General features: G+C 35.7%; 1 protein-coding gene across 1 annotated transcript in view; it reads right to left on the bottom strand.

Moving 5' to 3' along the window:
* ntrk3b (neurotrophic tyrosine kinase, receptor, type 3b) overlaps window positions 1–20,005 on the bottom strand; it is a 104,712-nt gene that overhangs the window by 80,764 nt on the left and 3,943 nt on the right. Inside the window, exons 2-3 of the mRNA XM_043243219.1 lie at window positions 6,650–6,724; window positions 1,802–1,873 (exon numbers count right to left, since the gene is read on the bottom strand). Coding sequence (XP_043099154.1) covers window positions 1,802–1,873; window positions 6,650–6,724 — 147 coding nt within the window. The remainder of the gene's footprint in view (window positions 1–1,801; window positions 1,874–6,649; window positions 6,725–20,005) is intronic.

Genomic DNA, 20,005 nt, shown 5'->3' with positions numbered 1-20,005 from the left:
GTTCATGCCATTTTTGCAAAAAAAAAACAACATTATTTTTAAGAGACTTATATATATATATATTCACTGAATACTGTATGTTTTGTTATTAAGAGAAACACAGACTCATCAGAGTCAAGGAGGTCTAACATAGAGTTGTACTGTACTTAATTTACTCCACATGGCCTTAATCAATATGTTTTGTCTTTTGAAAATGCTGTCCTTTACTTACTGTCCATCAGTTATTACAGCTTCGAAAGTGGCCACTTTAATCTTCTGAGAGCCACAATTGAATAAGACACAAGCAGTCATCATCTTTGTTACTGAAGATCCTGACTGCATTACTTAATGAGCCCGCAATTAGCATGTCCATCTGCTCCGTCCCTGCCTCAAGTGAACGCAGGATCTTTTACTTTTTTAGCCCATTCACGAAGTGCTTAGCCTGTTCGCTTGCCTTTAACTGAGACCATTACCGCATACCCTAGAAAATCATGTGTTGCTGTGCTTGTGAGGCTCCGACAGACATCAAAGGTCACAGGTAGACATTTTGCTTACTGGCATGAAAGGTAAAAAATGCAGTAATGAGAGTATCATGATGAGCTGTGGTAAAAAGAACGTCTATCCATTAGTTGTGCAACGGTTCAATGAAAGGTTAGCTAACATGAAAAGTAAAAGCTATGTTTCTAAAAGAGATAAACCCTCTAACTGCCACCTGCATTTCAGAAGTAAAAAAAAAAACAGCAGGAAACTGTTTAAAGGTGGCGTTAAAATAAAAATTGGTAACACTTCATAACAGGTATCACTTGTTAGCTATTTATTATTACTTATTAACAGTTATTAAGGTGGTTGTTAAGTTTAGGTATAGCGTAGGATTATATGGATGTAGAATAAGGCATTAATTAGCACTAATAAATGGCTAATATTCTAGTGATATGCATGCTAATACGCAACTAATAGGTATAACTGTAAAAATAAATATATTTTCTACATGCATCCTTTTTGTCTTATTGTAAACGATTCATTTAGGAATGTTTCAATTTATGTAATTTTTTATTAAAAGGTCATAACTCGGTTCTCTCTGGTGATATATTTTATAATGCATTATGTAGGTATTATTAAGGCATTGTAATGCATTATATCTTAAAGTTGGAATGCATTATAATATCTGAATTTTGTTGTAATATGCCTTTTTGTGTCTTATTATATTTCTAAAGCTATAACGATGAATAGATAAATATTATATTATACTGCACTTGTTAATGCAATTATTGATGGGTTCATACAGTGCACCATAAGGCGTGTTAAAAGACACTATTAATGCATTAAAACTACTTTTATAATGCATTATATTACAGTGTTACCACGATTTTCACTCAGTAATTTCTAGCAAGTTCACAATTAATTACAACGAAGTGGCAGGTAGCACGTTCAATTAAACACAAAATTTTTAAGTAGAAAGACTGCACTTACTTACAAAACATACTATTATCTTTTGCAACTTCAGAAAATATTATTACGGCGTGTGTAACCAGTGACTGCCCTCGGATTTTATGACATTTCTGGGATGTTGAAAACGTTAAGTAAAAATGAATCAAGTTAATTTCTGATTGAACGACCTTAATGATCAAAAACATTAGTAGACTCATTCACTGACTGTCCACTGTATCATTACACCAGCTACTTCTGACAAGCAGTATAATCAGAGCACTAAATGTAAATTGCCCAATATTAGGTACGTAAGTGCGTGGAAGCGAATGATTCATTCACTTAAAAGATGAATTCAGAAAGTGACAAAAACATACTTTGAAGACATTTTACTCACATGTAGCGCAGGTGAGGGTTCTGTGCAAATGCACGTGCCTGGATTGTCCGTAAACTGCAGTTTATTATTGTCCTGAAACGAGAGAGAGAGAGAGACTATCATATGTGATGTTATGGCTCAATTCAGCAATTCTCCATTAAAAGACCTTCAAAATGATGTATGACTTGTTGAAATCGGATGAAAAATGACTGAAGTACACCTGTTTAAAGTCGGTGAAGTCTGCAAAGTAAATTTAGAGAAAAACTGATTTAAAGTTTTCTGAAGGTAGTGAAGCAATACCACCTAGCAGAAATTACATATTTATTTATTTTTTCTTGGTTAATAATAAGAACGGATGCAAAGCTTCATGTGACTTCATGTAGCACCGGGTCCTGGAGAAACGTTGTCTCATTTCAATATGTACTGCACAGCTATATGTAGTTGAAATGACAATAAAAAGCCACTTGACTTGACTTGAAAAAAGGAACATATATATATGTAATCTAGTGCAGTGATTGATTCCTTTTCTTTTCAAATAAAGACACTTTCAGATGTTTAATCTTTATTTGGAGCATTGAGATCATTAAATGTACAATATACAATATTTAGTGAAAACCTCAAATTTGAACAAAATCAACTTTTTTTTTGCCTGCAGCTCAAAAGTACCCTGTGTGTGTTCCGACTCGTTTCGAGAGAACGGGTCACGTATGAAAAATGCACAGTTCCTCTCAACAATCTGTGAATGACAGGTGTCATTGGCTCGCTACAAATGAGCAGCATCAATCCAGCAATGATGAGGGCAGATGAATTTTCCAAGGTGAGACCACCAACATTTATTTCAGCCTCCACACAGCACGGTTCATCCAGTAATTTTGACTGAGGGCCCTGTTGTTGGTCATTTGCACCTGGCATTGCAAGTCGATCATTCAAACCTGAGGAAGCCAACAGTTCATTAGAGCCTTGCGGCTTGATATACACCGTTTATGATGATAAACTGCAGAAGCAATCTCAGTTCACCATCTTTCCCATCTCTTCAGAGAGTGTCATTAGAATAATGGTATCATCAGGGTCCCCAATTTCACAGCACTGAGCCGCAGCAGCAGCTGGAATGAATTGTGCATCCTAAAGACTCTGTGCACAGTCTCAGTGGCATTAATTGGTAATGACTGCATCCTTTTCATTACAGGAATTTAATGCAAAAAGTGATTACACTCACAACACCCTTATCCGGTGAACAGTAATCAGTACAGAATTAGTTTTATTATGATGATGGCTCTATAGCTATAACTATTTCTGGGAATACAATTATCCGTCTCTGTTATGTGGAAGATGTAAGGAGGATGTTGGCCATGTTTATACCATTTCTCCTCTTAACCATTCAGCTCTTAAAAGCCTGAAAACAAATGCAAGGGGCCTTATTACGAAACCCTCCTGACGGTCCTTCACGTGACACGTTTGAACTTGTGGGGGTGGGATTACGAGTGTAGGCAGATATTTCACTCCGGCGCTGCTGTGATAGTGCTTCTGTGTGCGCTACTGAACTCCCTACGAGCAGGTCGGTGGTCTCTACCAACGTTTGAACTAGTGAAGTTTGGCAAAGTTTGGCTGAATTTTTAAAAATGCTCAAAAAAACCTAGCACTTCAAATGTTGTGCAGCCTTATGCGCTTTGAACGACTCAAGATCTATACATGCTTAAAAGCATAGTTCAGCCAAAAATAAAATACTGTCATCATTTACTTATGCTCATAAACAATGCGACATCTTTCTACCGTGGAACACAAAAGAGATATTTCAAAACAACAAAATAAAGATGGATGGATGGATGGATGGATGGATGCATGGATGGTTGGATGGATGGATGGATGGATGGATGGATGGATGGATGGATGGATGGATGGATGGATGGATGGTTGGATGGATGGATGGATGGATGGATGGTGTCTTCCAAATATCTTCCAAAACAATATGACGTCTTTCTACCATGGAACACAAAAGAGATATTTCCAAACAACAAAATAAATAAGCTAGATAGATAGATAGATAGATAGATAGATAGATAGATAGATTAGATAATTATTGTTAAGTCAACATAATATCAGTGTAAAAAAAACACCATCTTACCCATCAATACCCCTCAGGTGGGCTGAGATGTTTTATGACTCAACTAAACCATTCCACACCAAACCTCCACAGACAGGTCCTGCATTCATGCGTTTGGTTATGTAACGTTGCTATCTTCGGTGTTTTTGCTTAAAGAAAGATATGAAGTGCAGAGCTCGACACATGCGGAAGCAGATGACCTTTAGAGGAACCTCCGAGGGTAATTTAGAGGCCTGGAGGTCAGAGCTGTTACCAGGCGTGGGATGGACCAGGAGAGCCCACCATCAGCAGAAGAGAGAGCAATGTTAATGAGAAAAATGTAAATGGGAAGCTGGGAAGAGTCCACTTGGCTTCCTCACTGAGGGATCAAGGGGAGTGGAGAGAAACTCTGTCTTGAGGATGTGATGAAGAGAGGATGGGGTGAGAAAGATGGGAGGGCTTGACAGAGGTGAAGGGAAGCTCATAAGCAGGAGTGATGAAACTCTGTGGGAGGTCTGGATCCACAGCATCTGTTTCCTCACACTAGACCTTTTCATCTATATGCCTTTATATTTATACTTTTAACTAAGAGATTTTTTTATGCACAGTTTAACTCGCTTGTGTTAAAACTCAAATTGTCTGAAATTAAGAACAGACAACCAACTTCTTGTTTTCTTTAATTGCATTAGAAATAACAATTCTGTTTGATATTGGTACATAAACCCACTCTGAGATTTTTTTTTGTTGATTGAGAAACTAAATTGTTCTCTAAATGAACACTTTTTGGAAATGGGCTCATTCTCTCCCCAATAGCTGATCTTCAGGCAATAAGCCCTTTTAGCATAGCTTAGCATAGATCATCGAATCCAATTAGACTAGTGGCATCATGTTCAAAAATGACCAAATAGTTTAGATATTTAAGAGAGGCAGAAAATGAAAAGTTGTGATTTTCTAGGCTGATATGACTAAGAACTATTCATCATTCAACTATTCAAGAACTAAGATCATTCCCGGGTAATAATCAAAGAAGATGTTAAAAACTCCTTTGCACAGATTGGTTTCACCTGTGTTCAATCACACACTCTCCCGATTAAAGCTACATCCAGTCAAAGTTGTCTAGCGTTCATCGCTCTCCAAGTGGTAGCTATAGTACAGATCCCTTCCATGTTTACTTAGTTAAGTTCAGAGTCTAGCTTTGCATTGTTCTGCGCTTACCACTCTCCAGGTGCTAGCTCCTTTACAGAGTCAGTCTTGTTTCAGTTTCTAGTTTTCTCCATTTAGTTATTATCCTGCCTTGCTTGTTTTCCCGTTGTTAGACCTTTGCCTGTGTATTTTGGATTAACTGCTGTTTTGGACTCTTGCTCGTGTTTTTAGATAACTCCCTTTGTCAAGCTTCCTGGATTCTGCCGACTGACTCACGCCTGGTTGACTGCTAAGGTTAGAGAACTCCTGACACGAGATCAGAGACCATTCCCTCATCCAGAATCACTCCAAACCCTTTAGATTCCCAGCTCCATGATGATGCTTCTTCTCTTTAGTTCACCTCACTCCTTTCCTGTGGTTCAGGTCAGGGAACTGAGACAGCCATTGCAGAAGCTTGGTTTTGTGCCAAGAGACCCATTTTTGTGTTGTTTTTAAGGTTTGTTTTTGGATTATTGTCCAGTTGGAAGATTCAAACATGGTCTATTATAAGATTTCTAACTCACTTTTGGATTTTTCATCTGTTGGTATTTGATAGAATCCATTTTGTCTTGTGTCTAAACAAGATGCCCAGGACCTCCAGCAGAAATATAGACCCACATCAAAAATACAGCAGTATATTTAATTGTACACTTGGGGTCCTTTTCATCCCTGTGTTCACCAATCCTATCTTCAATGTCCAGTCGTGTCTGATAACCGCATAAGCTGGGGATTGTTTTTGTATAAGAGCATTTTCATTTCTTTTTTCACTTCTTTTTTTTTTCTTGGCTTTCTGACCCCGCGACTCCAGTTTTTTTGCAGTTCTCCAGATGTGGAGAGTCTTTGGCCACTCAAACGTTTCCACTTCCGAGCAGTTTTGTAATATTTTATGTCGGTTGGGAATTCTTAATTAATGCCCCGATGATGGAAATGGGAATTTTCACTGCTCTAGCTGTTTTTTTTAAAACCACATCACTAATTTGTGAAGCTTAATTATCTTTTGCTGCACATCAGAAATATGTTCTTTGGCTTTTCTCGTTGTGATGAATGATTAAGGGAATACGGGCTCTGTTTTCCCTCCTATTTATATTTCTGTAAAACCAGACGCCAGAGCTGGATAATTGTAAAATTGTACATAATGGGAATATAATTCACAGATATTTTACTCATAAGAAAATCGTAGACATATCTATCCTCATATTATACAGCTTTAACTATAACAAAATGAATAAGTGTATAAGCCCACTGCACAATTTGTGATTTTACTATTTATTTTGCAATAGTTCTTTGTCATATTGTATGATATAACCCCAGTGAAAGGGTAAATGCCGCTGGAGACTGTGTGAAATCTGCTGTCAGACGGTGTGATTTAGTTCTCAGGGCTTTAGTCACGATTGACAGCGTTGAATGTGCGATCAATCAACTCACGTTTTGACATCCTCGATGACAAACAAAACTAAAAATTCTATCACATAAACACGAGCGGTCCCTCAAGCAAATGCCAGTAATGCTTCGCCCTGAGCTTAAAGGAAGCGTTCGACAGCTTAAATCGCTCAGTGTGCATCAGGCTTTAGTGTAAAACACATACAATCCGTTCCTTTAATACTCACAGTCTCTGGAGTCCTGTGTACAGTTCCATGTCGACATCCTTAAGAATCTGCAATCCTGTCCAGTTCTCTATGTGTCTGCAAAAGAAAGAAAGGAAATATTGAAAGCGGCACCATTACCACCAATTTATTCAAGCAGGGGATATGTGTTTTTCCGCTTGATGGCCGGGGCAGGAACCCAATGCAAGGTCTCTGGAGTTTTGAAAAATGTATCATAGTTCAGCGAGCGCTTGTGAAACATTCCTCTCGGAGGCATCGGCGTGTTGGTTAGGCAGATGGCCTAAGGGTGCGATTACGTGCAAACCACACCGCGAAATAATTAGCAAAACAATTTGTTTCTCCCTGGACTGTAAGGTCAAATGCATACAACATGTGGGGAGCATAAAAAGATAATTATCATGTATACTGTGTAGAACAAACACAGACATAAGTTAACTTGTATATGGGAGAGCAGAGATCACTGTATCACTCGGTATATACAGTCTGGATCATTAAAATTAAAAGAAAAAAAAAAAAAAAAATATATATATATATATATATATATATATATATATATATATATATATATATATAGATTCAAGATTTTATTTGTCACATGTAGTGAACTTGTAGTGAAATATGTAAAAATGACACAAAAGATTCTTATATTGTTACAAAAATAAACATATTCAAAATAAATGCTGTTATTTTTATTTATCAAATCCTGATTTTTTTTATTTAATATCAAGTAGTGCTGCCAAATAATGAATTGTGATTCATCACATCCAAAATAAAAGTTGCTGTTATATTTAGATTTTATATTATATATAAATATGTTTAATTTATAAACATAATATATTTTTCTTTCTGTACACGCGTGTTTATAATTATTCATACATTATAAAAATACACATTACACACAAATATATTTTATAAGCATATTTTATAATTTTTAATGTAATTAATGGCAATTCATCGTTTGACAGTTGTCTTATTAAGCGGCTCAACCATTGATAATAATAAAAATAAAATGATTATGCTATATTAGAATGGTTTCTGAAGAATCGTGTGATACTGAAGACTGGAGTAATGATGCTGAAAATTATTATTTTTATTTGCAATAATATTTTTTACAATATTTCTGTTTATACTATATTTTATATCAAATAAATCCAGTCTCGGTGAGTATAAGAGGCTTCTTTCAGAAACACTTTACTGACCCCAAATTTTCAAACAGTATTATAAATATAGTATTCACATATTTCAATTTCATTTACAATTAGACAGCATATGTTTCATAAATACAACTTGGTCCTTAGTGTATGGTGTATGATTTGTAAAGACGTTGGAAGAAAATGTTTGTTGCCTTTAGGCTGTGCATTTTCTGAATAAATTCAAAAGTGAAAAGAAAAAGTTGCTCCTTCAGTAACAGCCTGTAGGATTCTTTTCTCTCCCGTTTACTGTCCACCAGGAAAAACTGCAGTCCGATTTCTTGGAAAAGTAATAAAACACTTCTCCTGAACAAGCCAAACGATTTGACACGTCATTCATTTTTGTAGCACAAACGGTGCAGGATGAATTATGTGCAAAATACTTATGGTAGCGGTTTGTCTTTGCAATAACCTCTATTTGCAAAAATGAATATGTTTATATGCACAAAATATGCTGATCAACATAAATGAGCACATTGTACAATCCCAGCCGTGCACGAAAAACGTGTTTCCGTGAGATTTAAAAATCCAGTTTTTTTTTCTTTGTCAGCCATAATGTCAAAACGTCAATAGATATGAACATTTAATATATAATTATATAAATATAATAATAATCCATAACGCATTAAAAAAAACATATGTTATAACACCGCATGAATAATCATAAAACAATTCTAATACATTATAATATGCGATTATAACTTTTAAGGATATGACACACAGTGAATGCCATATTAAATGCCATATAAAATCATATTTTGATATTTAGCTCATACTTTCAGCTGAAAAAAGAGATCTCTGATCTTATGTCTATTTGAGAAAAAGAATATTGCTATTATTATAACTTATAAGTGCTATCTGTCCTCTTTAAGTAAAGTAACATAAGTAAAATGGGAATATATTGGATTTCTAATGCATTTTAACTATGAAAAATATAATTGTAACTTAAGTGGATGATTCATGTTCATTGTGTGTTATAAATTATCATTCTCTCATAACCACAAATAAGTAAATATTATAACACATTAAGACTGTTCTTATGATTGGCTCATATTTATGGGATGACTCAACATATTATAAAGTTATTTATTATAATGCCTCAAGAACACCCTTATAATGTATTATACATATCGGCTTTATAGAAAGTGTTATCCAAAATTGTGGTGAGTGGTGTCAATTGGGTTCAGTCACATTGATGCTAAATCTATTTCTGAATAAATCTAAATATCCAAGTGAAAATAATTTAAATTATGACAATTTATCCCCGACCGTGTCACCGAAACGCCACTATCGGTGTCCGAATCTGCTTGCATTTAAATTCAGCTACTGCCAGGGCATGCAGAGGCACTGCCTTTATTTCCTATTCCACAGGCTTCTTATCTGCCAGCTAAAACAAACACAATCTGGACAGAAGTGTTCCAAGCAGGAGAAATCACAGATGTGCTGCTGACAGAACACAAGCACACACAGAAGCAAACACGCTCCTAGATCCACACACAGCCTGACAATGGCACCAGCCCCTAGAAGCACAGTCCAGCACGGTACATCAGGTAGATTTAATGTTTCTGTTTACAGCAGTGGAGAGACTGACACTTTACAAATGAGTCGCACTGCAGTTAATGTGATACAGCAGAGGCCTTGCTCCTTTACTGCCCATTGGTTTTATACAGCGTCTTCAGGTCACTAATTTCCCCAAAGAGCTTTGACTGAGGATCGGCTTCAGCCCACCACTGAACCATGCCTAAAACCAGTCGAGGATCGGTGCTTTTGCTTCGGGACGCACATTTTACAACGGTCACCAGAATTGTAGTAATGAAAGGTTTGACATTAATCTATTATATTAATATGTGTTTATGCATATATACAATTAAACAACTATTTCAAGTTATCATATACAGACACATTGTTAATGTATTATTCGATATAACAAATTAAATGTCATTTTAATATTAGGATATTAATTATTCTCAGTATCGGCAACATTTTCCACCTTTTTACTTAAATAATTGTATAAGAAATATTTTATATATATATATATATATATATATATATATATATATATATATATATATATATATATATATATATATATATATATATATATCCACACATACATACATACATTTAAATATTTCTTACATGTATGTGTGTGTATATATACATATAAATATATACAAAGTACACACACACATTAATTAAACACAGTCTTTATTTTGGATGTGATTACTCGTGATTAATTGATTTGACAGCCCTAATTTATTTATTTATTTAAAAAATGATTTGCATTTTAATCGCTGGAAATATATATGAAACAGCACTCCTGAGCTTTGTTAGCCTTTGCTTACATGGCAGCTAAAGCATGCAGGATATTTTTTTGAATTAATACATTTGACAATTTATCAAAGTATATTTAAAATTGTATTATTATAATGTTTTTTGACCAATATTGCTAACAATATCTAATTTTTTTTTACTACTAAACAAATTGCATTCTTTTAATTGAACGATTTACAAATAATTTACAAATCAGTTAAACTCAGTAAAAAAAAAAATAGTTTGTTTATTAATCAAAATAAACTATAACGGTATTTAAACAATACATTTTATGTAGAGTATGTGTGCAAAAAAATAAACATATTAATTCATAAAACATAACACCATTATAAATGATCAATTATCTTGATGATTCATAATATTGCTAACAATGGTGTCCCCAACTATATTTTACTACTAAAGAAACTGATCGCTTTTAGATTAGCGACTTGCATCATAGTCAATCAGTAAGACTGAAAGAAAAAAAATTTGCTTGCGGGATGCACAAAAATCTATAACCGAGTCTGGATGATTTTGTTGTGAACCAGATGCATTGGAGCAACCCTGTTTATATAGCTGCACGTCCTAAACCATGTGAATCATTCAAATATCAGTCAGAGGCTCTGAGCACATTTCATTTCAGCATCTGATGAAAAGCCTCTCTCGGGCTGTGTGTAAGTTCATGCCTGATTTCTCCATAATCTTCTCTCTAGTCTCTCCGTTGTTCCCAAAAACCCATGCTTGGGCGTGATTAATGACTTCATCGAAATGATCTACGGCACGACTACATAGAGCCTGATGGAAGAACATTTAATTAAACAGATTGTCTCAGGTGTGCTCTTCAGGCATTGATCGACGCCTTCCTTTTCGTCTCAGGGTCAGACGACGAGTGAAGAACCATTCCAAGAATAACGCCGGCGAGCACAGTTATGAATTCGACCAATGAAACAGTTTTAAATGCTATATTAACAAGCAACCGTATACAACGAAACAATGCATTTCAACATGACTGCTAGAGTAGGTAAACACTCTGTTTACTCTTTACCGTTTCTTCACTTGGGTTGCTTGTACACCCACATAACATCTGAATAAATGTAATTACTCAGAGACAGGTGTACAACATGTCTAATTTTTAATGGATCTAGTCGATGAAATTACAGCTGGCCTCCATCTGTTGCTGATATCAGGTTTCAATCCAGGATTTACATTTGCAGTGTATAAATACAACATGCCTCACCTTTACCGCTAACAAGCTATGAATCATTCGTAGGTGCCTGGATGCCGATTTGCATTTTAAATGCAGGAAATGCATGCGGCCTTATGTGACACAGCACTTCTGAGGTTTGTTAGCATTTGTTACACGGCAGACAGAGTGTGCAGGATATTTCTCCTAAATGAAGAACAGCTGTAATTACTTACAGTTTCTGAAGAATATGTGAGCGGTGTTTGTCCGTCCAAGTGCTAGGGTTTTGAAGAGGGTTGCCAGGTCACGCTATGCGCTTCCTAAGACTCTCAGACTGGTTGACGACATGTTGCCAGGGTGTTTTGGATACTTAATAAGTGTCTGCTACTGTCTGCCGTTCAGGATGGTCGACAGAGCAAGGATAATTCTGTATGGGAATGCCCCTGAAGTGTATTGCTGTCCAGGAGGAAAAAAGTAGAACTCCTCTCTTGAGCAAGCCACATAATTTGAGGTATAAAATAGGAGCGCATTACAAAATGCACTTTTTTTTTTAAAAGTCACAACTACAGTGCAGTTTAACTGAACACTTCTAGTACATTAAAAAAATGGAAAAGGATATATAAACAACCAATATGCCTGTATAGGTCGCTTGTCCAAATCCCTGAAATGCAGCCCGTTAGAGTGTATACTACAATTGCATTTACAGAGCATTTTCATATGAATTTTTTAACTATTTTATATGCGTCATAATTCAGGTTTCGTGTAGCTCAGTTGGTAGCGCATTGGGCTATACGATGTCATCATGTGATCATGCGATTATGGGATGCCTAAAAAGCATACAAACTAAAAATCCCGATTTTGCACTATTTCCGTAAGGGGTATGTTTATGAGTAGGTTAGGCGCGATCGTTCGTATGAATTACGTCTAATAAAATATGTACGAATTACCGTGAGATCAGTGTAAAAAGCCCACACATTGCTTTTGAATAAACATGCATTTTCATGGGTAATGACAGCCATACTCTGTCATTATGTAGAGGGAGCGTAACTTTAAAACGTAAAAGTAGGTCATAATAAGGTTACCTGTAACATTTACACCAACTATTTGTCTATACACATCTTTGTAAATGATATAAACACCTGTGATGTTCGTAACGATCCTGTCCTCCAACAAAAAAACGACTCTATAGGTTGTTTATATAAGTTGTAAACTGAGATGAAATACATTAAATTGAGCTTCCCCAACGTTGGGCAGATACAATGATAGACAGCAAGGACTAAATAAGACACTGCTGAGATTAGAATCAAAAACTGGAAATTAATGAAATGTGCATTGACTGCTTTTCTCACTTTAGACTTCTAAAAGTATTGAAATATTGAGCTTTCTGATCAATTGGTCTGACTTCCTCAGGAAAAGGTGTTCAATAAATTTGTTCATGTCTCACCTCTAGTACATACAGGGCAATTATTATGTCTCCATATAGCAGTGACCTTTCACGATGTGCAAATGTCTCCCTATTCACTACACCAGTGCCTATCAAAATTTAGACATCTTCATATTTTAGAAAACTGTGTTGATGTAATTTATTTAGAACTGATTTTTACACCTGAAAAAAGTCTAAGCACCCTTCATTAGATGACAGGTTTAAAGAAAACATAAATGAGATGCCCTTTCGGCCCCTAAGATCTGACTGACCCCTGACTTCACGATTAAAGCTTCATCATTAATGGAAAATGTGATCAGTAAACATTTTCTGAAAATGTGTTCTCCATCAAAGTCCTTCAAAGATATAGATACGTTTCTTTCTTCATCAGAACATATTTGGCGAAATTCTAAATAAATCGCTTGCTCACCAATAGATCATGAATGGGTGCCGTCAGAATGAGAGTCCAAACGGCTGATAAAAACATCACAATATCTATTTGTAGGAAACAAATCCAAATTTTCACTTCCAACCAAAAAGTGATTGACCCGTGTATATTTCTCTCCTGATTCAAATGAGACATTTTTAAATGAAACATTTTCTCTGGAGAAATGAAACATTTTCACTGGAGAAAGCAAAATCATGGATAGAGGACTCGTTGTAAATTAATAGTGAATTGATTTTTGACAAACGCACAGCTTTTACCCTTATGTGATATTAACCGACAGACTCATGTGGGATTATTTATCAGTAATAATTTGTACTCTCATTCTGACGGCACCCATTCACTGCAGAGGATCTATTGGTAAGCAAATGATGATGATGATAATGATAATTTCTCCAAATCTGTTCCAGTGAAGAAACAAACTCATCAACATCTTGGATGACCTAAGGGTAAGTCAGTTTTCAGCAAATTGTAATTTCTTTAAATTTTCACCCACTCTGTTTATGCACTACTCTAGCTTGTTCCTCACACAGCAATATATAGGCCACTTTTATGAACAACGGGGTTAAAAAACACCTTTTCTGTTTTTTTTGTCCGTGGGAGACATGGACAATTATACAGATTTTGAATTAAATAAAGGTGAGTCAAAACATTAATTTTTTTGGTGAACTGTTCCAAAAGTGTTCCAAGTAGTCTGACTCTGACCAGCAAAAAAAGCAATTACACATTCTCAAAGGAGATTTCCTCCATATTAAGTATTTCTGATCCAAAGTGCTTCTGGCATATTATCGAAGCTAATGCTCATAAGACTTTACTTTCCCAAACTAACCACGTCTAGGCAGGCATGCATTTAGGCCGTGTATCACTGTGCCTCAGATTAACTGTGTGCAATGCATCGCAGCTTCATGCTCTATGGCCAGAACTGGCAGTCTAAATATAGGCACAACAAAACCCCTTCTGAGCTGTATCTACATTCTGCACATCTCTACCCTCCATCCACTCCTGAGCTTCAGCCAAAATGAAAATGAGCATAATTAGGTCCCATGAGGCAGAGAGCATTAGACAGAGCAGCAGTAGTGGCATGGACGCCAATATCTTTCTGGTGTTGGGACGCCAATGTCACTTGCCATGCCAAAGGCCACAGCAAGCACTTGTTTGGAAAACCTGCATGAGATGACTTCCTTGACACAAAATAGCAGGCGATTCTGATTTCCCGCACTTATCAGGGAAAAACAGGCCCCCGGTTTGCTCTCTGGTTAGGGGAATATATCAAGAAAATACAACGATGGTCATGGACTCAGCAGCATCTCTGGCTGTGGAGCACAAATTTGTGTAACATCAGCTATTATATATTTGCATGCTGTTTAAGGCATATATATATATATATAATAAACTATCCTTCAAAACTATCATGATGTTGGTAAGGCCTAATGCTTATAAAAACAAGTCTGTTCACATAAGAAGCGTTTTTTAGCCAAAAATACGTTAAAATCAGTAATTCTCCAAAATATTATTACATTGTTTAATTTCACCATTTTTAAATGCGACTGATTCGGCAAAGATGAATTCTATATATGTGATCCAGGACCAGTTCTTAGCATGTTAGTAATCCGAAATTAAGTTTCGATATATTTACGGTAGGAAATTTGCACGATCGTGATCTTCATCTTCCTAATGATCTTTGGCACTGAAGAAAAAAAAACTCTGTTTGACCTACACAGTGTATCGTTGGCTATTGCTGCTACTTATGACTCTTTTTTGTGCTCCAGGGTCACATATTTTTACACGCATTCCAGTCTTCAGTGCCACATGATCCTTCAGAAGCAATGCTGATTTGCTACTCACAAATCAATTTTTATTAATAAAACTTACTGACACCAAACCCTTTGAAAGTGAGTGTATCTGTACAGTACACAGCTGTATACAAGAAGGCTCTATAGCTTACTTTGAGGCAGAGGAAGGCGAGGTGAGGAAGAGTCTGACAGGACAGGAAGTCATTGGGAAGCACAGAGTGTGACACAGGAGACAGTGGCAGCGAGCAGAGCAGAGAAGAACCTGTTTCCACTGTCTTTGAACAGACAGGTGAGACTGTCTGCCGAGGCGCCCTCACTAGGTAACAAGATTACAGTCACAAACCGGGCTGGAAGAATTACTGTTTAGGGGTAAATGAGTTTTGTAAGTTTTTTCTGGCTTATTTCGTCTGTTATGTTGAGTATTTGTGAGCGGGAGATTAAGTCTGGGTGTGTGTATGTGCTGGGGGGTAATGTGTATAATGAGCAATCCCTTATTGCACTGAATTACATTACTAATATTGCTTCATGTTTCGCCAGATCCAAACCTCAACACAGGATGCAAAGAATGTCCTAGGGACTAGGGAATGTGGAAATACAAAACTTTAATTGTAAAAATGTGTCCAGCTATTTTAACATATGCATGATAGATGTATTATTATTATTATTATTGTTGTTGTTGTTATTGTTATAGTAGTAACGGTTAGCTAAACCTTACTTTTTCATTAGTGCCATCAGTATCTGCATTAGTGGTGGACATTTTAGTGATTAGTTTCGCAGTTGGTGGAATATAATGTATATACTTTATTGCTATTATTACCAGTAGGCGGTGACCTCTGTTTCAAAAGTTGCCAAAGAAGTTTCTTAATGAGTGAGTCATTGAATCGAGACTAATCTACGATGCGTAAATACTGCAGTGTTTATTGAATGAGTGACACCTTTAGATTTTCACTGGCCCGCGTAAAAAAAAAAAAATCAAGATACTGCTGTCGATGGCTTGCTGTTGATTTCATGGTGCAAAACATTAGCATCCGAGCATTGGAGCGGGTACGCCTGTCAACAAGCCTTCTAGAACTATATCATGTAGCTCTTTCTTTAGTGCGCTCAATATGTCTTGTCTTGAGTTGAGCAATACATGGCATATCCCCTGATGAGCATTCTAGCAGCCCATTGTTGTACGAGAAGCTTTTAAATAAAATACTGGATCACTGTTCTCTTTTGTACTGGCAAGAAGCCCAAAGCGCCATACAGCATGCAAATCTGGAAAACTTTCAGCTGTGAAAATAAAGTGTGTTTAAAGCACGTCCCATCTGGGGTCCGGGTACATACATGCTGTTAATCATAATTTGCAGCCCACCGGCTGGGACAGCAAACATTGTGTGTGTTCACTCACAAGTGTACACTAACTTCCTCTAGTTCCCCACGCATACAACAAATGCTAACTAACTACATTCTGTTTCAAATACAGTAAGGAACGGATATGCATTGTGAGAAACCTTGCAGCCCGACTGCGAAATAGTGGAAGTGTTGCGTTTCCATTGTGGTCCCTGTGGGACACATAAAAGCAGCTTTCTGCAAGATTTGATCCTTTTCTTTTCATTATGCCTGCTTACACTGATCCTTTTGAGCTGAATCGAGTGGAAACACATACAAAGCTTCTGTAATCAACAGCTAAATTACTTATTTCAAAGGTTTCTGCCCAAAAACGGGTGCTTTTTAACATTAACGCCCCCCGTTGTCGACTGTAAAATAATGATCAAAAAGCTGTGCCAAGCCTAACTAAACGTGTGGCCAACCAGGGAAGTTCTATAATTGGTTGCAAATTAAAATAAAATTTAAAACATTTCGAAATCCGTCATCAAAACAGAAAAAAACTGTCAAGATTCAAAAGACGAGAGCCACAATGACTCGATAAATCTAATGAGCTGCCTACAGCATTTTACAGGCATGCTACTGACACAAAGTCTGTTCCAAAAAGTAGATAGATTGTTATTATGATGCCTCCCAAGATGCTTTATTTTTAACTTCTGAGGCCACATCACTTGAGTCCTTCCTAGTGAAGGCAATGCAAACTTTTCCAGAATTTTACACAACCACATATATATATATATATATATATATATATATATATATATATATATATATATATATATGTATGTATATGTATATATGTATATATATATATATATATATATATATATATATATATATATATATATATATATATATATATATATATATATATATATATATATATATATATATATATATATATATATATATATATATATATATATATATATATATATATATATATATATATATATATATATATATATATATATGTGTGTGTGTGTGTGTGTGTCACTTATTGTAGTGTATATATTTTTATATATAAATAAATATTAATAAATAATATATATATATATATATATATATATATATATATATATATATATATATATATATATATATATATATATTATATAATATAATTTAAACCAGATTTCAGAAAATGTTTAAAAATAATTTGTATTGTTATCAAGTTTTTATTGTGTTTTACTTTGTTAGAGGAGAGCTGGTTGCTGGTTTTTGAAATTAGTCACAAGGTTCTGTTATATTTAGGGTGCTGCCTTTAAGGTTGTCAGTGAGCAGGTGCTAAAACACAGTCAGTATGTATACAGACGCATAACAGAGACAAGTCATGAGTACCGTGCCTGAAGCTGGATTATAATAACGGAGACGTTTAATATAAAATCAAAGACAGTGACAGTGACAGCAGTCTTTTCATGTAATATATGTCAAATCGGATTCTGAGACACTTTCGTACATCTACTTCTCACATATTCCGAGCCCTTGGAGAATCTCCCACATGATAAGAGTACCATACATACCTTTAATAGGATAGGACATTTTCCATTTAAAATCTTCCTGGCATATTTCAATTTCAATCTCCATATCTACTCAGCTTATATTCTTGAAGGAAAGAAGGCACGCATGAATGTCTGACAGATTTCATTTCATGATATTATATGAACCTATACGTCTGAGGTCCTGTCAAATCTATTCAAGCATGTTATGCAGCAGGTAGGACCGTGACGCAGTTTTGTAATGTACAGTCTTGTGGACCGCATCCAAAACTTTGCAGCCTAGGTCTTTAGCCTATTAGCTTAAATGCAATCATTACTAGCATAGTGTGCACAAATTAGGCTTTCAAAGAGAGAAAATGTTCATTAAATTGGATCTAAAAATAGTTGTGTTGGTAAGGAATTTGTGGCACGTAGGATTTTACGTGACCTAGAAAAGGAGGATCAAAGGAATTTTGTTCATGGATTCAAAGTGTTCAATATTTCATGGTGGAATAATGCCGTCTTGAAAGTCGAGTCTTGTGGTGGCAGACAAAGTGTCATTGTGGCATCGCTCTGCTGTCACACTGCTGCTGCTGCCATTTAACTATACTGTATGTAGATTTGTTTTTTAGCGCCTTGAGAAACAGACGCCAAGGGTAAAAATCACTAATGTGAGATGAGTGCCTCCCATTTCATTTCCTACAGCTACCATATTATTTTTTGATGATGTGATCTTTTTAATGAGATATTTTGCTCATTTAATTTGAAAAATTGTCATGTTTCTTTACTCTCTACCCTTATCTTGCACTGATTCGAGAGACATTGGACAAAACAGGACACCAAATGATGGAAATTATTTAAAACGGTTTCTTTAGAGAAAATTACATAAAACATTTGTGTTCAGAACAATTCATTTTATCTCTCATTAATTTCAAAGTCTCCCTGCAGTCATTCATTTTATCCCTTAAAACTCATCTTTGATCAAATTGACTTATTTTCAAGTTTGCGCCGTTGAAATGTCATTTTCCATTATTACTGCATTTAGTATACGAGGGGTCATGAATATGCAAATGAGTCCCCACCTTAGACTACCAGATCCATTTTCAGTTAACTTCAGTAGTAAACACTACACAATGGCAATATTGGATGAATTCATCCAATTCAGTTGGAACCTGAAACTGATTTTCAGAGAAAAAGAGGCAGAGTGAATTGGAATAGTAATGGAATAGTTATCATTAGCCTTAGCTTGCCTGTGACAAACAGCTAATATATGTTGCTAATATTCACAAACTCCGTTCTTATAAAAATCCACAGGTAGGACCACTTTGCTAATATGAAAAGTGCGAACTGCAAGTAGCTGGAATTGGTCGCATGTTTGCGACAATAGGAAACGGGGACTGTTTCAAATAACAATTCAGAGACTCTTTTTGGTGAAACGCAGTTTTAAGGAAAAAATCGTGTTGACTTTGCACATGGTTCGATTTTAAGCATGTAAAAAGTACTAGGCATCAAACAATATTATAAACATGATTTTTAAAATTTGACATTTAAAGTCAGCATGAACCGGACCGATTTTACTTTGTGACAGAAACGGAATAGTGAACGGTGGGCGTGGCCTGTTTTCTACTACAAACTGATTGGATGTTGGTGACAGTGGGAGGGGCCTGGTTAATGTCATGCTCACGCCCAAGCCGACAAATCGGTGTCATCAGAGAAGGCCTGTCATTTTAGAGGGAGGAGCATTTTCCGATTTAGAATAAAGATCACAAAGATTTTTGTGTGTAAATTGACACAGATTAATTGATTACCTCAATTTTTAAAACTAAAACTAATAAAATTGGCACTAGATCAAATAAAATGTTATGTGAAATTAAACTGGTTCAAATTGAACAGAAGCTCTGGATCTAGTTCTTTCTGCTCTCTATATCCATATCATACAATATAATTATGCATTATGCTGCATTAAGGACTGCAGCTCCTTCAGATGAACTTTAGCTATCGGAAGGCTCTCTAATTATAAAGAATAGTGCTCGTTTTGACCTAGAAACCTCACCATTAACACACAGATAGAGCTTGACATGGGCACATTTCCAATTAAAGAAGCACCAGGGTAAATCTACTTTATTACATTACATTGTGGAATACATTTGCTGATTATAATAAAAA

Source organism: Puntigrus tetrazona, chromosome 7, assembly GCF_018831695.1.
Source record: "Puntigrus tetrazona isolate hp1 chromosome 7, ASM1883169v1, whole genome shotgun sequence".
In the NCBI taxonomy this organism is placed as follows: Eukaryota; Metazoa; Chordata; class Actinopteri; order Cypriniformes; family Cyprinidae; genus Puntigrus; species Puntigrus tetrazona.
Note: the sequence above shows the minus strand (reverse complement) of the source record. Positions and strands in the feature narration are given on the sequence as shown.